This window comes from Colletotrichum phormii, assembly GCF_030913505.1.
Source record: "Colletotrichum phormii strain CBS 102054 chromosome Unknown BDP81scaffold_1, whole genome shotgun sequence".
NCBI lineage: Eukaryota > Fungi > Ascomycota > Sordariomycetes > Glomerellales > Glomerellaceae > Colletotrichum > Colletotrichum phormii.
Genome location: NW_026851443.1, coordinates 3,431,742 through 3,450,226, shown reverse-complemented (window position 1 = coordinate 3,450,226; position 18,485 = coordinate 3,431,742). Strand labels below are relative to the sequence as shown.

The 18,485-nt window shown below is 54.2% G+C and overlaps 2 protein-coding genes across 2 annotated transcripts; both read left to right on the top strand.

The window, feature by feature from the left end:
• Positions 1–159: 159 nt before the first annotated feature.
• BDP81DRAFT_477585 (helicase sen1) lies at positions 160–7,585 on the top strand. Its single transcript, XM_060594821.1, has 5 exons — positions 160–1,015; positions 1,078–4,791; positions 4,843–6,691; positions 6,762–6,983; positions 7,037–7,585. Exons 1-5 carry the CDS (start codon positions 657–659, stop codon positions 7,127–7,129), a joined length of 6,237 nt encoding a protein of 2,078 aa, XP_060452156.1. The 5' UTR covers positions 160–656; the 3' UTR covers positions 7,130–7,585.
• Positions 7,586–13,984: 6,399 nt separating this feature from the next.
• BDP81DRAFT_338298 (uncharacterized protein) lies at positions 13,985–18,283 on the top strand. Its single transcript, XM_060585987.1, has 2 exons — positions 13,985–14,222; positions 14,293–18,283. The coding sequence occupies exon 2, from the start codon at positions 14,404–14,406 to the stop codon at positions 17,800–17,802; it is 3,399 nt and encodes a 1,132-aa protein (XP_060452155.1). The 5' UTR covers positions 13,985–14,222; positions 14,293–14,403; the 3' UTR covers positions 17,803–18,283.
• The last annotated feature ends 202 nt before the right edge of the window (positions 18,284–18,485 follow it).

The following is an 18,485-nucleotide window of genomic DNA, read 5'->3' as shown; positions in this document are numbered from 1 at the left end:
TACCTCACGATGGGTCAAGTCTCCACCCCCCTGTCGACACGCTTTAATGGGAATTGACGCCTGGCCGCGTCCTGGCCGGGCCGGAGCGTGTCACTGCCATTTTTGCAGCCCACTTCCCTGGCTTCACCTTTTGATTGCTGTCAACTACCTTCTTTTCCCCTCCAACAACCAACCTAGAAGATCGTGGGCTTTCCCTTTCCTTCCCGCGACCTTCCTCCCTCCAAACTCGTCGTTCCCTACAGAGGTCTCTTCCGCTGACGCCTACTCTTTTTTTTCTTCGCGACGCTTCCTCCGTTTGCTTGACCTCGAGACCGTTTCTATCGCAACGCCAGGCAACCGAAGAGACACAGCCACAAAAACCGACGATCTATCGACTCGCCGACGCAGGACCTATCACGTGTATCTCTCGGGCTGATATCCGCAGATTCCGACTTTGCTTCACTCTCGAATCGCGCGCAAGGTCCAGTCACCCCGTTACCTTTCCTCTTGGACGCAAGACCACGACGAGTCCTTCCTTCCGAATTCACCACCACTACTGAAGCTCCTCCGCCTTTCGCGTCGCGAGTCACTCAACGCAAACCATCGAGCTACCTTGTGCCTGCCCGAACTGGACCACCCTCACGATATGCCTCGACGGGCTCGATCACTGCAGTAAAATGGAGTCACAACCGGTCGAGGATATCCTCGAGGAGAGCTATCGGAAGTTCACCCAGATTCCCCCCGACTTCCACCTTCTCTGTCCCAAGGTCGACGAGGATGATTTTGAGGACTACGACGACCTGAAAACTGATGGCGAAGACATCACAGCTCTAGAGAAGAAGGAGAGAGTAGAAAAATGGAAGGAGCGGCTCGACATTGCCTACTGGACTAGTCTTCTCCTTGCCTATGGCAAAGATAAGGCCGGTGTTTGGCTCGACGCCTGGGGCAGCCGGATGGCTATCAACCTCCACAACTGCGACAAGTGCGTCCTCAACTGGCACATGTATCGGAAGAAGTATCTTCAAATCTTTTCCGAGTAAGTCTAGACTAACCAGAACGCCACAAGAAATCGTCATGACCATACTAATCGCACCTTAGGAAATGGCCAGAGGAAGCCGTCGCTGGCATCGAAAACTGCCTCCACCGCTTCGATTTCGACCGAATCGACAAAGGTCTTCAATGGGCCAAAGACATCATATTGAAGGTTGAGAATGAGGGCCGCGCCTTTGCGAGAAGCGACTTGGGCGAAGAACAGGGCGCAGTCTTGCTCACTGTTTACGAGGCTCTATGCTGTATGGCATACGTCAGCGTGCCGGAGAAAAGAACTCTGTTCCAGTTCGTCTTCGTCCGCCTCTCTGGCAAGAAGCCACTGAAGCTGGGTGAAAACGTCCTGCTTCCCGCCATGACCCAGTTCCTGTTCGGAGAAGACAAGATCCGCCTCCAATTCGCTGAAAAGTCATGGGAGCGCCTCCGGCCAAAGTCTCTGACACAGGAGCAGTTCAATTGGGCTATCCACGACAACTTGGTGGTAGCCATTCAGTCAGTTTCAGCACTCAACCCCAGAGATCCCGCATCCCTTCCGGAGATCGAGCGTTTCTGGAAAGCCGTCAACTGGATCATCAAGACTCTGGACGAGAAGCTCTTGTTGCACGGCATTCGGGGTATGGAGATCAAGCCGAGCATCTACGACTTGCTTTTCGTTCATATGCATTGCGAGTCGGAGGCGATCCTGCTGCTCATCATCCAAGCGTTAACTGTCCTGCTCGAAACGTCTCCACAGGCTTTCTGGGACACCATCGGTGACGCGAGGCCATTCGTCGTCATTGAGCAGCTCCTCTCTCAGCCTTTGTTCAAGCAGCTGCTTGCGCAATCTTTGACCTTCGCCATCAGTTACGACGATGGCACCGGCAAAAATGACTCGGTCGAGTCAATCACGACTTCGTGGATCAACACATGGATTGCCTCGCTCAAGCGTCAGCAAAAGGGCGATGCCTGCGAACAGCTGCTTCACCTGCTTTTTGAGCAAGTCATCCACGACGCTAGAATTGGCGAGCAAGGAAAGGCCGCTTGCATCAGGGCTGGATTAGATGCTCTAGATCACGTCCTACGGTCATTTTTGGACCCTACAATTGATGTCATTTCAGGCACCACATCCGTCTACATCAACACAATTCTCAACGTCACTCTCAAGTACAAGGATATCATCAACGAAGGAGCGGACACTAGAAGCACAGATCAACACACACTCGGTGTGCCCAAGGCAGCCATGAGCGTCATCAGTGCCGCCTTGAGCTTGGACTCCAGAGTTACTGCTGAGGAGCATCTCGAACTTCGCAAGGCTACGCCCAAGCCAATCCAGACGGCCGTCACGCGCAAATCAGCAGATTTGTGGGACGGATTTCTGGAGAACCTTTACGAAGGCAAGCTCGTCCTGGCTAAGACTATGCTCATGGCCATGGCTCCTCTTATCAACGTTGAGAGATTCTATCCTAATAGGAAAGAACCCGAGAAGTTGGACGCGGCGAAGAAGAGCTTCAACACCCGTTTCCACATGGTCGCGGAGGCACTCGGACGCGTCCTACAGCGAATGTGCGAGTTTACATCACCGCAACTCAACGAGCTGTGCCTCATGGCCCAGAGCATTCGGCCCATCATTGCATTCACAGTCCACGGCGAGGACGAAATCAGCAGTGCCAGCGCCGAACTTATCAAGTTAATCACCGAACAACCCTCCAAGGAGGATGCACTCACCGTTTTGCTTGAACGGAACCTCAGCACCACTCTCTCTTCCATGATCTTCGCAATAAGAAGAATCATGGAGCCGTCGCATGCGGCATGGGGACCCGCTCGCAATATCATCAATACCGCCAAAGTTGTGCTCTCAGGTCTCAGTGATCTTTCGTCTGGTATTCTCAGGTCCAGAACTTTGGACAGCAATGAACAGATCGCTGTCACTGGCTGGTGGGTTGCTCATTGGAGATACATTGAGGTCGCGTTCACATCCACCGCCAACTGGTCTCATCTTGCCGAGATCAAAGTGATGCAGGACTTTTGCCGCGATGTCATCGAGTTGGCCGACGGCATGCTTGCCCAGGATGGTCTCTTCGCATCGGCGCTGCAAGCTACTACCGCGCAGACCGATGCGAAGCAGGCAAAGCCGAAAGAGGAAGAGCTGACCAAGATGCAACAGCTTCTGAAGGATCCTCAGCGTCATCTCTTTGGCATCGTTAGGATGCTTCGTCTGAGAGATACCTACCTGGTTGAAGTCACTGTTAAGGTTGTGGCCAAGTTACTGACCAGACTGCGAGAGAACGAAATCGACATCCCCAGTGACTCCAAGACTTATGTTCAAGACTCTTGCGTCAAGTCATCCACAACCGGCCGCTATCCAGTCTCTACCAACATGAACGACCAGCAGCGTGCCGAGCTTCTGAAAGCCCTCGGTGAAGATGATGACGTTGAAATCATCCAGATCCAGCCGGTTTCCAAGCCAAAGAAACAGAGTTTCCTTGATGCTTGGTCGAAGTCTGGTTCTTCAACGCCAGCTTCCCAGGCCGCTCGGTCAAACAAGGACGACGTTATCGAGCTCAGCAGTTCCGTCGACAAGAAACGATCAATCTTGGACCAAATGGCCGCTCGCCAGAAAGCGTCGCCAACCATTCCCCGAATGGCCATCAAGCCCAAGCTTGAACCAGTGGTCACTCAAGCATCGAAGAACGCCCTCATTGAGTCGCGCAAGAAAGCCAAATTGGAGAAAGCTAAGAGAGATGCCGATGAGGTTGCAAGAGTTCGCGCTCTCCGAGGAGCCGCCAACGTGGGTGAGGGCTCGGGGCTGAAGGGCCTTAGTGGTGTAGTTGGCAAAGAACACACAACGCAGAAGAGTCAAATCCTGGTCGACAGCGATGAGGAAGACGAGGATGATTCTGGAGATGAGGATCTCACCAACCTCATTAACAAGGGACAACAAGGCCAAAAGGCAGTTGATGAAGCCCAAAGACGTCGCGAGCGGGCACTGCTTGAAAAGACGCGAGGCCCCGTCAAGAAGGTCAAGGTACAACGCTCTGCCAAGGATATGCGTGCGCGTTTGATCCCCCCGATGGATCAACTTCACCAAGCCATTTTAGAGTGGGACATATTCCATGAGGGCAATGATCCGCCTTCAACCTCGTCCTCAATGGCGATTACACGGGTTGCAAGCTCGTATGCTCACCCTCAGGAGTACAAGCAGACCTTCTTGGGTCTCCTGATTTCTGAAGCCTGGCGATCTTTCGTGACTGCCAAAGATGAGTCGACGTCTAAGCTGTACGGACTGAAGATTGCGTCTCGTATGAATGTTGATAAATTCCTTGAAGTGACTGCCAGCATTCCCAAGATTGAGAGCAAGGAAAGGATGCTGTCAGAGGGCGACATTATTCTGGTGTCGAAGAGCACTGATCCCCTGACGGACAAGTCCGAAGCCCATTCTCTGGCAAGAATTTGGAAGACCACGTACAAGAAGGAAAGGCTGGAAGTGACATACCGCCTGAATAGCAAGAATAATCCCTTGCTTGCCATCAATGCTCTTGGTGTCGGCTCTGAACTCCAAGCCGTCAAGATTACCAACATGACGACTATTGAGCGAGAGTATGCAGCCCTTGAGAGTTTGCAGTACTACGACCTCATGCTTGAGGTTCTCAAAGCCGAGCCATCGCCCATTTTGAAGTACGGCGACGAGGCTGTCAAGGGCGTCATGCAGAATTACCAGCTCAATCCTGGTCAGGCCAAAGCGATTCTCGGTGCTAAGGACAACGATGGCTTCACCTTGATTCAAGGGTAAGGACCATTTCATTCTTCCCATCTCTGACCTACGCTAACGATTCGCAGACCTCCCGGTACGGGTAAGACAAAGACAATTGTGGCCATGGTTGGCTCGCTGCTCACCGGCAACATCCAACCTCCTGGAACGGCTATTAAGCCCAAGCTTCCTACGCAGGGCCAGGCCGCCATGCCGAAGAAGCTTCTAGTTTGCGCTCCCAGTAACGCCGCTGTTGACGAGCTGGTGTTGCGTCTGAAGCAGGGCGTTAAGACGATGACTGGGTCTTTCCACAAGATCAATGTGCTCCGTCTGGGAAGAAGCGATGCAATCAACGCCGCCGTCCGCGATGTCACTCTCGATGAATTGGTCAAGAAGAAAATCGAAGGCGACACCACGCAGAACAAAGCCAAGGAGGAGCGCGACAAGATGCACAACGACGCGGCCAAAATCAGAGACGAGCTGGCAGAGCTTCGACCCAAGCTGGACGAGGCTCGCAAAGCCGGTGACCGAAATCTTTCGCAAGCCCTGCAACGAGGCTTCGATCAGTTGAAGCGTGCTCAGATTAACATTGGAGCCAAGATTGACGAGGACAAGACGAGTGGCAACACAGTCAGTCGTGAAGCAGAGATTCGACGCCGACAGATCCAGCAAGAGATTCTTGACGGAGCTCAAGTGCTCTGCGCCACGCTCAGTGGTAGTGGTCACGAGATGTTCAAGAACCTAAACGTCGAGTTCGAGACGGTCATCATCGACGAGGCGGCTCAGTGCGTCGAGCTCAGCGCCCTGATTCCGTTGAAGTACGGCTGCACGAAGTGTATTCTTGTCGGTGACCCAAAGCAGTTGCCACCCACTGTTCTTTCTCAATCCGCCGCTAGATTTGGCTACGACCAGAGTCTGTTCGTCCGAATGCAGCAGAATCATCCAGACCATATCCATCTTCTCGACCGCCAATACCGTATGCACCCCGAGATCAGCTTATTCCCCAGCTTGGAATTCTACGAAGGCAAGCTTGTGGACGGAGAAGATATGAGCGCACTCCGTCGCCAGCCTTGGCACGCAAGCGCCCTCCTTGGCCCCTACCGGTTCTTCGATGTCGAAGGTACCCAGTCAAAGGGTAGCAAGGGTCGCTCTTTGGTCAACCACTCCGAGTTGAAGGTTGCCATGCAGCTTTACGAGAGATTCAAGACGGACTTCGGACGAAACTACGATGTCCGCGGCAAGATTGGTATCATTACGCCGTATAAAGCTCAATTGCAAGAGTTGAAGTGGCAATTCTCGCGTCGTTACGGAGAGTCAATTACCGAAGAGATTGAGTTCAACACCACGGATGCCTTCCAGGGTCGAGAGTGCGAGATCATCATCTTCTCTTGCGTCCGAGCCGATCCTACCGGCGGTATCGGTTTCGTCAAGGACATTAGACGTATGAACGTCGGTCTCACCCGTGCCAAATCTTCTCTGTGGATTTTGGGAGATTCTAGAGCCCTGGTGCAGGGAGAATTCTGGAATAAGCTCATCGACAACGCCAAGCAAAGATCACTCTACACCAAGGGAGATGTCATGTCGATGTTGCAGAAGCCGAGTGTCCTACAGGCGCTGCCTCCGCCGCCGAAGCCCGCGCAAAAGAATGACTTTGATGTTGAGATAGTTGATCAGCTTCAGATCAAAGACGTTGACATGGCAGATGTGAAGCCCACGGCGCCGCCCCAAAAGCCGGCTCAGCCAGGCCAGCAACCGCCAACAAAATACCCCGTTCCGGAGCGTCGACCGGGCTCCTGGGAGGGAAACAACCGAGGACAAACACACCCCTCTGCCGCTCGAAACTCGGATCGACCACCAATCATTCAATCATCCACGGCGAAGCAGGAGTCCAAGAAGAGACCATCTGATGCCAATGAAGGGCAGCGTGGCGCAAAGAGGGTATGTGACGACACAAGCATTGATAGTAGCAGACAGTCTTCCCCAGCAATTCCTAACACAGCAACTATAGATGGCGACCGAACAGAATCGGCTGCCCAACAGACCGCCCCCGACGGGACCCAAAGCGATGGTCCAGGCCAGGGAGCCGAAGGCGGCGAAGGACCCTTCTGCCATGGTAGCCCTCGGTCTGACACCAGCTGCACGACCGCCGGCGATGGAGACGACGGCATCGTCTTCGAGGACATTGCCATCCAGTTCCTCACTCCCGCAGAATCGTAATTTGCCACAGAGAGTAAGCCAGCCAAGAGGTCTTTAACTTTCGAACGAGGCTAACACAAACTCTAGCCTCCTGGACAGGGTGGACCAAACGGACCAGTCATCCACAGGAAGAAGCAGAAGGCCGATCCCTTCATTCAGAGAAAGCCTCACAAACGTTAGGCCAGCCCAATGGAATTGCGACGCGACAAGTTCTTTTTCATTTTATTTTTTTGTTAGAGTAGACTCGATACAGCTGCCCGGCTTTGGGCACACAAAGGGTTTTGCATCACGGAGACAAGGGACATATGAGCTCCTGGCGTTTACAGGTTTTTCTTGAAGCAAGGGGACAGACATTGGGCATCTTGTGACGGCAACAATATTTGTTTGCCCTCTCGGAATTTCTATCTTTTGGTCTGGCCATGAGAAAGAAAGAAAAAAGCTCTGGCACGGACATTTTGGCCCCCAGGGCAAGGATGGATGCATTAGGGGAAAGCTAGGAAGCTAGGCACGTCTAGGCAAGGTAGCTGAGGGGAGGAAGGCGAGGCGAGCCCTGGTTCCCGGCAAGAAGTTTAGGTAGTCTGAATAATGATGTGCCGTCCGTATAAGGCACATTTTCATTCTACGCGCGTGCTCTCTAACTATCTTAGGAAGGGAAAGAGGCAGGAAAGTGACATGGCATGACATCGTATCGCGCTGAGTAAACGGAACTTGCCAACTTGGTGAGGCGGCCACTTATGCAGGGGCCGGGGATGGTATCCCGCTCTCCCGTAGTTTGTGGCCCCCCAAAAAAAAGTTGTTCTTCACAAGCGTCGGCGGGATGACGACTCCGTATGTGTGGAAGGAATACACATCGTGAAAGCCACGCACGCGAGGCTGTAGAAAACTCTTCACAAAGGTCACGGTACAAGGCAGGAGTAGAATCGGCGGAGGGGTTAGATGCAACGTTGGTACAGTCTTTTTAGTCTCCTACATTGATTTTTGGTGGGTTTCTTTTTTTTTGCTTTTCATTTAGTAAAGGGTTTTGCTTCCATCACGGCATCTCGAAGGCAAACTGATACGGAACGACTTCCCCGTTAGCCCAAGACAAGCAAGTAATCGAGGAAGCGACGGCGCGGCTTTTCGGGGATTCAGGTTTAGATCACGCACTTGGAAGAGGCGTCGTCGCGTTTCGCGTTCGCGTGTGTGGCTTGAACACTTTTAGAAACAGCGAAAAAAGTGATGGAATGGGCAAAATGGATTGGCAGAGTATGTGAGAGAAAAGAGCTAGCGAGGCAAGCGTGGTTCAAGTGAGGAGCTTTCAAGCAGGGGAAGAGTGGTGACGAACTATGATGAAGAAGAAGAAGAAGAAGAAGAAGAAAACCTTAAACTTGCTAGGCCGGCCTCGCGTTACAAGCCTCGCCATTTTGGCGTTTTTCTGTTCTTCCTTTTCGAGTTTTTCTTTCGAGTAGGAGTGTATTCATCGGCGATTACCGGTTGGTTTTTTTGGTTGAATTTTGGACGAAATGGAAAACCCCGCCGGGGTTTTACTCATTCGTACCCTGATGATGGCGTGAGTTTTGTCACGCTTTGCCTTTTGACTTGCGAAGGGGGGTTTTTAACTTGACGTGGTTAGTCGGCACGAGACACGGACGATATATCGTACGGGTGGGATGACCCATGTTTCCCGGGTTTTGTGACGGGACGCTGCTGGTGAGACGACGGGATCATCACCGGAAAAGCCGTTTTCCTCAAAGTCTCGGACGTTTTGGCGAGGAGAGAGGTGTGGCAGGTGTGTCTTCTGGGTTTGGTGGAGAGCTAGGAGAAGACGGGAGGTTTTGCTCGGTGCCGGATGGGCGGGCGGGCTTGGGGTGAGCTACCGTATATACTGCGACGATACTTGCGCCAGTTCCGGCGTTGGGTATCCTGCGGTGGCCGTCGTCTCGGACTTGTGATTCCAGATGTATGGTTGGCCACCGTACCTGGGACTGAATAAGCTTGGCGGTGCCTGGTGGTAGCCGGAGGATAGTGTAAGTAAGTGTGTGTGTGTGTGTGTGTGTGTGTGTGTGTCCGAGTGCCGAAAATTGTACCTTTTCACGTTCGTTCTGGTGAGATAAGTGGAAAGAAGGAATCAAACGGCGCGGCAGGCAAAAGGGAAACAAACCACAGCAAAGCAAGGTAAACGTGGTTCGGGAGCGGGAAAAACCACATGGCTTTTTGCTTTGGTCGCTTGTTGTGGCTTGTTATTCTGTCTCTTTATGAGAGGACGACGAATGATAGATCTGGGAGGCTTGGAATAAACAATTTGTAAGTCTTTCTTCCGCCCGTTTGGGTGAGCCTGGTACGCCTTAGTAGGTGACCTGACACTCTTGGGAAGGATAGGCGAGCCGAGAACTTGGAGGAGGAGGAGGGGGGACGGGTGAGTCAAGATTCGGTTGCCCGGTCGTTGTCTTTCTTTACTCAAGCCTCTGTGGAGGGGGTCTGCTTTCTTTTTCACATTTTGATAGATGGGTCATTGGGGGGGAATCTTGGTTTACGGAAGCCTGGAACTTGGAGGGCGAGATATTTGTCTGACTCTTTGGGTAAATTGGGGCATGATTCAGATGTTTGTGATTCGGATTGAGGGAAGGAATAAGAGAGAAACATTTTGTGTGGAACATAATCCGTACTCCGTAGTCCATAGATCCAGGCAGAACCTGTTGGTGCCTACTCCGTACCAATACTGAGGAGTATCGTGTAGCTCAGGTGAAAAGGATGTGGAGGACGAGGAGGATGAGCGACTAGGATGGCACGGTGGATGTCAAGCAAGGTCAAGCTCGGGTTTACTGGTTTTGTGGAGAGGGGAGACATGTGTCATTCGTTCGTCTGAAGGTGTTGACGGGCAGTTACACATTCTTTTGGCCTGGATGAAATGGAGGGTTAAAGGGACTTGTAAAAAGGGAGGACGGGGTGTTCCCTGTCTGGCTCTGCGAACCATGCCATGAGTAGCTTAACCGTAGCTTACACCAACTCAGCAAAGTGCCAAGTTGGCAACACGATCCCTGACAGTGGTCCCCTTTTTAGGTGTCTCTGATGGTTGACGATGCTAGGCTGGCTTGCTTGTGTGCTTGTGCAGACCTGTATCTCGTAAGTCTTGAATCTTGGGTCAGACAAGTTCGGCACGGCGCAGGCATGGGTTGTTTCTTGTTTCTGGGACAGATGTTTCGGCTCTCGCGCATGCGGAGAGAGTGAAAGAAAGGGTTGCAGAGCGGTCTGTGTTGCGGATGAGGGTTAAGACAGAGGGGTTAAGCGGTATTGTTGAGCGGACCGGGGGATGGAAGATGGGGAAGTGGGGGGGGGGGGAAAGGAATGACTAGGAACTGAGGAAGGCTAAGGCTTAGAGCCTAGGAAAGCTAGGAAATCTCTAGACTTTGCCCGGACGGAGTAGTTGACGATGGCGATGTGATATGTGTCGTGAATGTGATGTGTTTGTGATGGATGGTGGACGGGGGAAAAAAAAAAAGGGTCTGTGAGCCGCGCAAGGGAGAGTGAGAGAGATGGGGTCGAGAGTTCAGGTCGAGGTCGAGGCCGAGGCCGAAAGGCCGTGGTGTCTCCGGCAACTGGGGTTTCTTTGCGGGATACTACCTTGCCGTCGTCACCGTACAGTAGCATCACGATCCGGTACGGGGCATTGGGGGCCTCGCGGGAGGGCGATGCGATTGTGCGGTTGTCGTCGGCAACGATAGACCGGATCTTTGGTCAGCATCATTCAGAAAGGGAGAAAAGGGAGACAGGAAAGCAGGTAAGAGAGTGCCCGAAGGAAGTCGAGACTGTGGAGCGATGTGGAGGGATGGAGTTGAGCAGAAGTGGGAACAGCCAAACAGGCATTCGGATACAGGGTATTAACAGGCACACAAGCTCGGGAACCGGAGGAGCCTGGGAGGGCAGGGATGATCCCTCTCGGGGGATGCGTCCGGCTGGACGGACGGGAAGGGGGGAAGCTCCACGGAGATCTTTGGGATAAGTTTAGCGAGCGGGATGCAAGTTGTGCATGGATCATTGGCGGTGCAGTGCAGAGCTGGATGCCGGGCAGGGTTGTATTGAAGCAGGGGGGAAGAGTTGACGAATATGCAAAAGAGCTGAAATGTGCGTGCATTGCAGAATTTGTGAGGCAAGCATAGGCTGTGTTGTGAGTGTAGGATATAAGTCTTGGTGTCCGAATATCTTCAGTAGCTTCGCATTCCTTTCCATAGATAGGTAGGTGGGTAGTCGACACGTCGGATGAGATCTACACAAACCCACGGAACTAATGAATGTAACCCTCGACCCAAAATATCAGCCAGATGCGGTTTGTGCGCTGCATAAGCCGATAAGCTTCGTTCATGCCAGATGCGCTGAGAATCTGAGACTCACTCCTGGCACTTGGGTTAAGACCTAAGTCAGGGAGTGGTGACTGGTGAGTGAGTTTGGGAGTGAGTTTGGGAGTGAGTGAGAGGCTCACGGTGACATGTCACGTCACTCTCGGGCACCTCGCACCCTTTTTTTGCTGGTGGTGGACCTGAAAGGTGCAGCAGGAATTCAGGACTGGGGAGGAGGAACTAGCGCTTGAGCCCGTTTCCGGCGTTGGGACGGCCAGGTTTTGGACTGTGAGATGTTTGTGAGTCGTCGCTGTTAGCGAGAGACTCTGCTTCTGTCCGACGACCTTGGCTTTAGGACATGAGAAGCTTAGAAGGCTAGGCCGGCGGGAACATGCCGAAGCTCATTATTTCCACCTCGCTCATTTGGCGGTGGGTTTGACTGACATTGTGTAAAGAAACCAAGATTGCAAATGAAATGAAGCCTTATTGTGTGTTATTAAACACAACGTACATGTGAGACATCATCAACCGAGAAAACGGCCGACATTCTCTGCATGCCTAGTTGAAAGTACCTTCTCTTGTATCCGTGGAAAACTCATACTTATAAACGGAAGACGGCCTGGGAGATGACGGAGAGAAGCCAAAACAAGCCACAAATGTCCTGCCACTCTTGTGGACGGACACGGAATCGACTTAGTTCCTTACTTAGTTCCTTACTTAGTTCCTTAGCCACCACTCATTCGTAGCCATTCTCCTTCTAGCTGGGCTCTCGCCATATGAAAACGGTCCCATCATTGCCTCTTTCGAAACTCTGTTTTCTCATGCCAATCTTGGATACACCCGGTCAAATTACGTCGACAACAACTCGGGCCGATCAACATCAAGAGAGACCAATCCTCAGATGAAAACAATGCAGGCAATTACAAGGCAGGCCGAACAATTGACAACAACGCCAAAAGAATGCAATATCATTCCATTGAGCATCTGACACAAGAGGCTGCCGCCCCAGTGTTTGGTCACACCGAGGACAAGAACAAGACACCTCAGAAACTAACACCAACCGAGGAATTCCGGCTTCTATTTTGCGGTTTTTTCACCAAGACAACTTCTCGCCGTAGCAAGAGAAGACTGACAACTTGACAAGTACCTTTCTAACAAGGCGGTCTATCACAGGTCTGACCGATTATCCTCCTCTGCTTCAGGGATATGCCCTCCTAGCAGACCTAGTAACCGAGCAAATGGGGACGAACGGGCTGGGCCCTTGTCCCACACACGCCAGATGTGATGATCGTCGTTTCTTTTTCTAACCCCCGGTCCACCGTCCGTCTGCCATCTTCACGCTCAAACCCGCTCTTGGTCTGCACTCTGCTGCCGGACGTAACCAGAACCAGGTTTGTCGAGCTGTCAACCGGGACCCGTCTGTCTGCCTGCCTGCTGGATTTCTTCCGATGACAGACTGGCAGAGAGCAGACACGACAAAAAAAAAAAAAAAAAGCAAACTTCCCCTTGCAGTATTGCTCCGAATCCACTGGCCTGCACCGGGATGCCCTCAACCCGGGTTCTCCATCTGTCAAGTTGTCAAGTTTGTGTGTCTCCTTTCGCCGCCGATACCGCGTACTTTGTCACATCTCAGCAAACCCAATGCTGCGGCCTCGCATCCGAATCTGGGACTGGAATTGACTCTCGTCTCCGCCCGAGCACTCTCCTCAAGTCAAAAGAGTGACACACACTGGGTACACTACACGTCTCCAAGTGGTGGACCGTCCTGGGAGCTGCAAGGCGCCGGCAAGAAGAAACATCACGGAGCTCCAGTGTGGCGCTGTCAAACTGGTTATCCTTTTTCTTCGCATCTGGCTTTGGGCTTCCATAGGCATTCCGTATCGTATCGTTCTTTTCTTTGACTCTTCTGGCTCTGTTCTCTCCAAGACCTGCTACTTTTTCCTTGCCGGCACGCCTCGTTCGCGCCCAGTATGTCCCAGATTCCTGCCACAAGTGTGTGTTGTCTCTGGGGAAGAAACCTCGTGGACGTTCGCGCCCCGAAAGCTACCTTAAACGAAGAATGAGAAAAATAAATTGCGAGCAAAGGCCAGCCCGACCCCGAGTCTCAGAGCCACGAGTCCACCGAGCGGCCTCTAGACGAAGCGTACTAGACTCTCTTAGTGACGACGCCTTCTTCCTCCCTTGATCTACCCTGAGGTCCCTCAGGTTCCTCCTTTCCCCCCCACCCATCAGTGACCTCCACCTCCTCCGCCGCCGCCGCGCCGCGTCTGCGGTTATTGGTCTCTTCGCTTCTTCTTCCCTTGCGCCAAATTGGGTCCTTTTCTACCTTGCCCCTGGGCTCTGGGGCTCCATCTCGCGAGAGACTTGTGGACGAGGTAAGGTAACTCGAGAAAGTCTGACCATGGCGTTCCGCTTTCGAGGCCGCTAGCTCTCGTTCCCATCATTTTGCACGGACGCCTCCCCGCGATGGTTTGACGCTTCCCACTTCCACCGTCTGCCACCGTCTGCCTCCCCTCCCGCATTCTTTCGTCCCAACGGTCGGTCGCCCGGAAGGGGTAAGGACATATATCGATCCCCTACCGTCCGCGGTCCTGGCGTTCTCAGAGAAGAGAGAGCGAGCGGGAGATGATCCAAGTGTTGCTCCATGAACTCTAAGCCTGATATTGTTTTGTTTCTGTTCATCTCTCTTTCCCACCTTTCCCAGGAACCTCTCTCTCTCTCTCTCTCTCTCTCTCTCTCTCTCTTACACCAAACCTCATTCGTTACCTTTTCAGAGGTTGATGAGTAAACGTCACCCATAGACGCAAACAGAAAAGCTCGGTACCTACTTCGATCTCGCCTCGCCTTTTGCGTGACCATCATTCCACCTCTTCGACGTGTGTCGCCAAAGGACCCGTCTTAGCCAGATCTGTTTGCTGCGCCGCAGGCGAGTTACTTAGTCCAAGACACGCCCCATCATTGTGCGACCCTCTCTCTCAAAACATATTGCGCATCAGGACCCTTTTCCTGACTGGTCTCTTGGAGGAATAGCTTCGGGCATGCGGTCTCAAGGCAGCACATTTCACAGTTGAAGCTTTCCGCCGAGGGGGAAAAAAAAAAAAGGTCTTTGCAGAGAATCCAATCAACAGACGCAGCGGAGTCATGGTCGTCTCATCGAATACAGGTCCGCCACGGCTCGACCTCGCACTCGCCCGGGGCCGCCGCGGCACGTTTGACAGCTTCGACAGCGGCAGCGAACGCGGATTCCACCCTCGCACGGCGCGGTCGTCCAACGACCTCTTCACACAAGCCCTCAGCAGGATCGATACGGCAGATTGCGACTCGGAATGGGGTGCGGTGCGCGCGAGCGCCAGGGAGAACTGCGACAGAGGGGGCATGGCGGATCTCATCGACTTCTTCAGGACCACGTCGCCGCCGCCAAAGTTTCCTTCACAACAGTCCTTCTTTGAAGACGACGCCGCCACCACCGTCGTCAACGAATCCCAGGAGCAGCAGCGGGACAGATGGGGACTGCTCAAAAAGTTGCGCCGGCCGCGCACGCGGGCCAGGTCAGAGTCGCCCGTCCGCCGGCCCCGGACCGCAGGACTTCCCAACTCTGCCGTCGCGTCCAAGACGAGCAGCGGCAACTCGCATATCGCAATCTCCATCCCGTTGGAGTACTGCCACGTAGGACCGGACTCTGACTGGGCCCTCGCCATCTTCAACGCCACGCCACCATTACCCCCGACTCCCCCGGTGAGAAATAGCGACGAGGAAACCAGGAACGGCGTCAGGCCTTATGCTAGTGAGCGTACGGTCACTGTTCTCAAGACTGTTAGTGAGAAGGGATCCATCTCGACGCTCGACACGATGAGTACCAGGAGGGGATGCAAGGGCTCGGTGTCGATATGGCCCAAGATTAACCCCAACCCCATGAGCCCGCCCAGGACGCCTTACACGACACCTCCGGGCAGCTTGCGTGGGCGCTCGTCAATGTCAAAGACTAGACGCGACCGGCTGCCTCCTCCGCCGCCTCATTACGCCGAGCTGCCGGCCGAGCCCGTCCATGTAGCCAAAAGCTCTTTCAGCGGTCTTGAGAAGGAGTGCGGGTTCGCTAGGGGTGAGGCCCAAATCCCAGATACCAAGAGACCCAGAGCCAGAACAACACCAAGGCGGCCCGAGAATATCGTGCTGCCGCCCAGGAGGTCGAGCATCAAGATCGTGAGGCCGCAAGCTGATGCGGTCTTGGACAGTCAGAGGTCAATTGATGGCATCCTTGGCGGCGGTTCCCAACGCCAGAGTGTGCTGTCGGACGGCCCTCAACTGAGCCCTGGAGCCTTTTCAGAGGCACACTCCATCAGTCCAAGCATCGCAACCACAGAATTGTCTGAGCCGGTCATATCGAGCGCACGATCTGCAAAAGCATACTCAATGGCATCTATCAAGCAAGCCGACATGCCGGTTCTACCATCCCGGCAGTCCTTTTCTGTCCGGCCGGGGAGCAGCGACACAGCGCAGACCACTCTGGTGGGAGAGTCCCTAGCTTCTAGGAATCCCTCCACGAGGACTGCTGCCTCGAGGCAAAGTCGCAAGGAGCGTGTCAAGTCTCTCAAGCAAAGAGACATGGATGCGCTGCGAGCCCTCACGAAACAAGGACCCCAAGACGAGGATGGCGAGGTGACGCCAAGGCCCAGGACCTGCGAGACGGTCATCAGCTCCCTGCGCCTCCCTTCTCGAGATGGGACGTTCGGGTCCAAGGATCACCTCCCGCAAACAAAGTTGTCTGCCACGAACTTGGCACATATGGCCAAGTCTCACAAGAAATCGACAAAACACAACAAACATGGTACTTCAACAAAAATATCAGACTGGCAGGCCACGCAAGATACCGAGACGGAGACCCCAGGATGGGAGACGGCGCAAGAGGAGCTGACGCCCGGCTGGGAAACCGCACAGGAGACGCCCACAGTCGACTGGGAAAAGACGCCGTTCCTGGGGGATATCACAGCCTCTGACCATCGGGCCTCGACAGATACCGGCGCCGGCACGTTCGGGAATGGGGACGTAAGAGACAGCACGCTCAGCTCCGAGCCGCCTCGCCGGTGGGGGAGTCTTCATCGCGCCAGCTGGGCGAGCTCGGTGCCGCTCTTGGACCGTATAGGAAGCTTCGCGCCGTCCGACGCGAGCGTCGCCCAAGCAGTGGAGATGGACGATGGCCACGCAGTCCCGCAACCAGCTCGCATGACGCGCGCCGACTCCGGCACTCTCTCACAAGCAGACGCGGACCGGCTGTGCTCGAACCGCTTCAGCTACGTCGCGTCCGACGATAAGGTCAAGATCGACCTCGCGGACGACAACCAGTCTATCGCGGGCAGCATCGCCGCCTTCCCCAAACCCGGCTGCGGCCCTCGTCTGAGCGCCATCATGCCCGTCGCCGAGGTCGTTCCCTCGCTTCCAGTCGACGAGCGGTGGTCTGCGTCAACGCTAAACTCGCCAGTGACGGTCATCGAAGTCTCGCACCCTCCCTTCGCGACGAGCCAGCTGCCGGGACAGGCCCCGACGCACGTTGCTCGCCCACACACCGCGGGCAACACCAACCCGGTGCTCTTCAACACCGCCAGGGCCGAGGGACACACCGACTCCTCCGACAGCAGACGGGAAATGACAACGTCAACCGACGACTGCGACGCAGACGAAACCGCAACCCTACGCTCGAAAAGCCTCCGCTCACAAGACGGAGAACCCGAAGCAGCAGCAAACCGGGACCCCGGCAGCCTACTCACAATGTCGGCCTGCGAACTCCGCAACCACTACGCCAACCTCCGCAGCGTTCAGGTCAACAACCTCGCGCACGAGATGCTCCGCAACCAGGAACGCCTCGAGCTGCGCATGCACCAGCAGGAGCGGAACCAGATGCTCTTCATCGAGCGCCTCGAGCGCTGCATGAGCGACCTGCGCAGCCTCCCCGGGTCGCCCCTGTTCGGTCCCGGACCGCGGGGGACAGCCCTCGACTGGCCTCTCTGCGGCGGCGGTGTTGGCCTCGGTGGTCTTGTTGATGACGATGGCGGAGACGACTACGTCTACGAAGAGCAGCACATCAGCCGCGACGCGAGACACGAGGTCCGCGTGCGAAGGACGGGCCGTATACGCGGGAACACCACCAGCACCACCGCCACTAGAACATCCCAGCGGCAGCGGCAGTCCGAGGAGTCCCACACCCGGGGGAATGGCGGTGCCGTTCGAGGCGGCGGAGACTTTGACGACTTTGACGGGGACTTTGTGAACCTCATCCACCCCAGACAGAGGCGCCCGTCGACCTCGCACGAGATCACCCCTCGCACCAGCGTCAGCATCGGCGGCGGCGGCGGCAGGGCGGTCCGGGGAAACAGGCACCGGGCGGTGATGATGCAGCCGCTCATCACGCGCGGGGGGCTGGACGCCATGGAGCCGCTGATCCGGGAGCTGCAGCTTGCTTCGCGGGTGAGTCTGGAGGCGGCGCGGACGGATCCGAGGGCGGAGACGCCGTTGCCGGATACGGGGTATTACTATAGTATGATTTGAGGCCGTATGCGAGATGGCAGGGCTCTGTTCCTCATCTTCTACCTTTTCTCATCTTGATTTTTCTTTTCTTCTCCTCGTTATCTCATCGTGTTTGATGAGGCCTTTTCTTTGGCTCGGATGTGGGACTCGGCCGGCTGTCCGATGGCGTGGATTTCTCAGCCTTTATGAGATGAAAGGTGTAAGCTATGGGTTAGCTATTTGATGATGACTATTTTCCCTTGTCTGGAGGGGGGCATGTGGTGGGTTTTCGGTGTTATCTCAAGGAAAGCAGTCACTTGTGGGATGGAAGATCTCAGGATGGAGGACCATGAGAAGTGAGTATACCCGGAGCTCACGGCCAGTTTTAGTTCAGTGTTGTTTGTTCCTTTCTTTTACTTTTCTCCTTTTTATCACACCCATATCATGAGCATTGAACACATCTGCGCTGCTGATGCCAGCCGCGATGAAGAATAAAAAAGAGACCTATTTTTGCTTTTTTCAATTACTTACCCTGAATATGCGTGAGATGTATCAAATGATGTTTATCAAAGTGAGCTTGTCGATGGAAAGTATCCAAGCTACCTACATCCCCAAGGCAAGTTGGTAAAGGCAAGGCAGATCGACGAGATCGAAGTCCAGATCTCCCCTTTTAAATCTCAACCAATGACGTCGTCTGTACCTTTGATGGCGGGACCCTTGCAGTG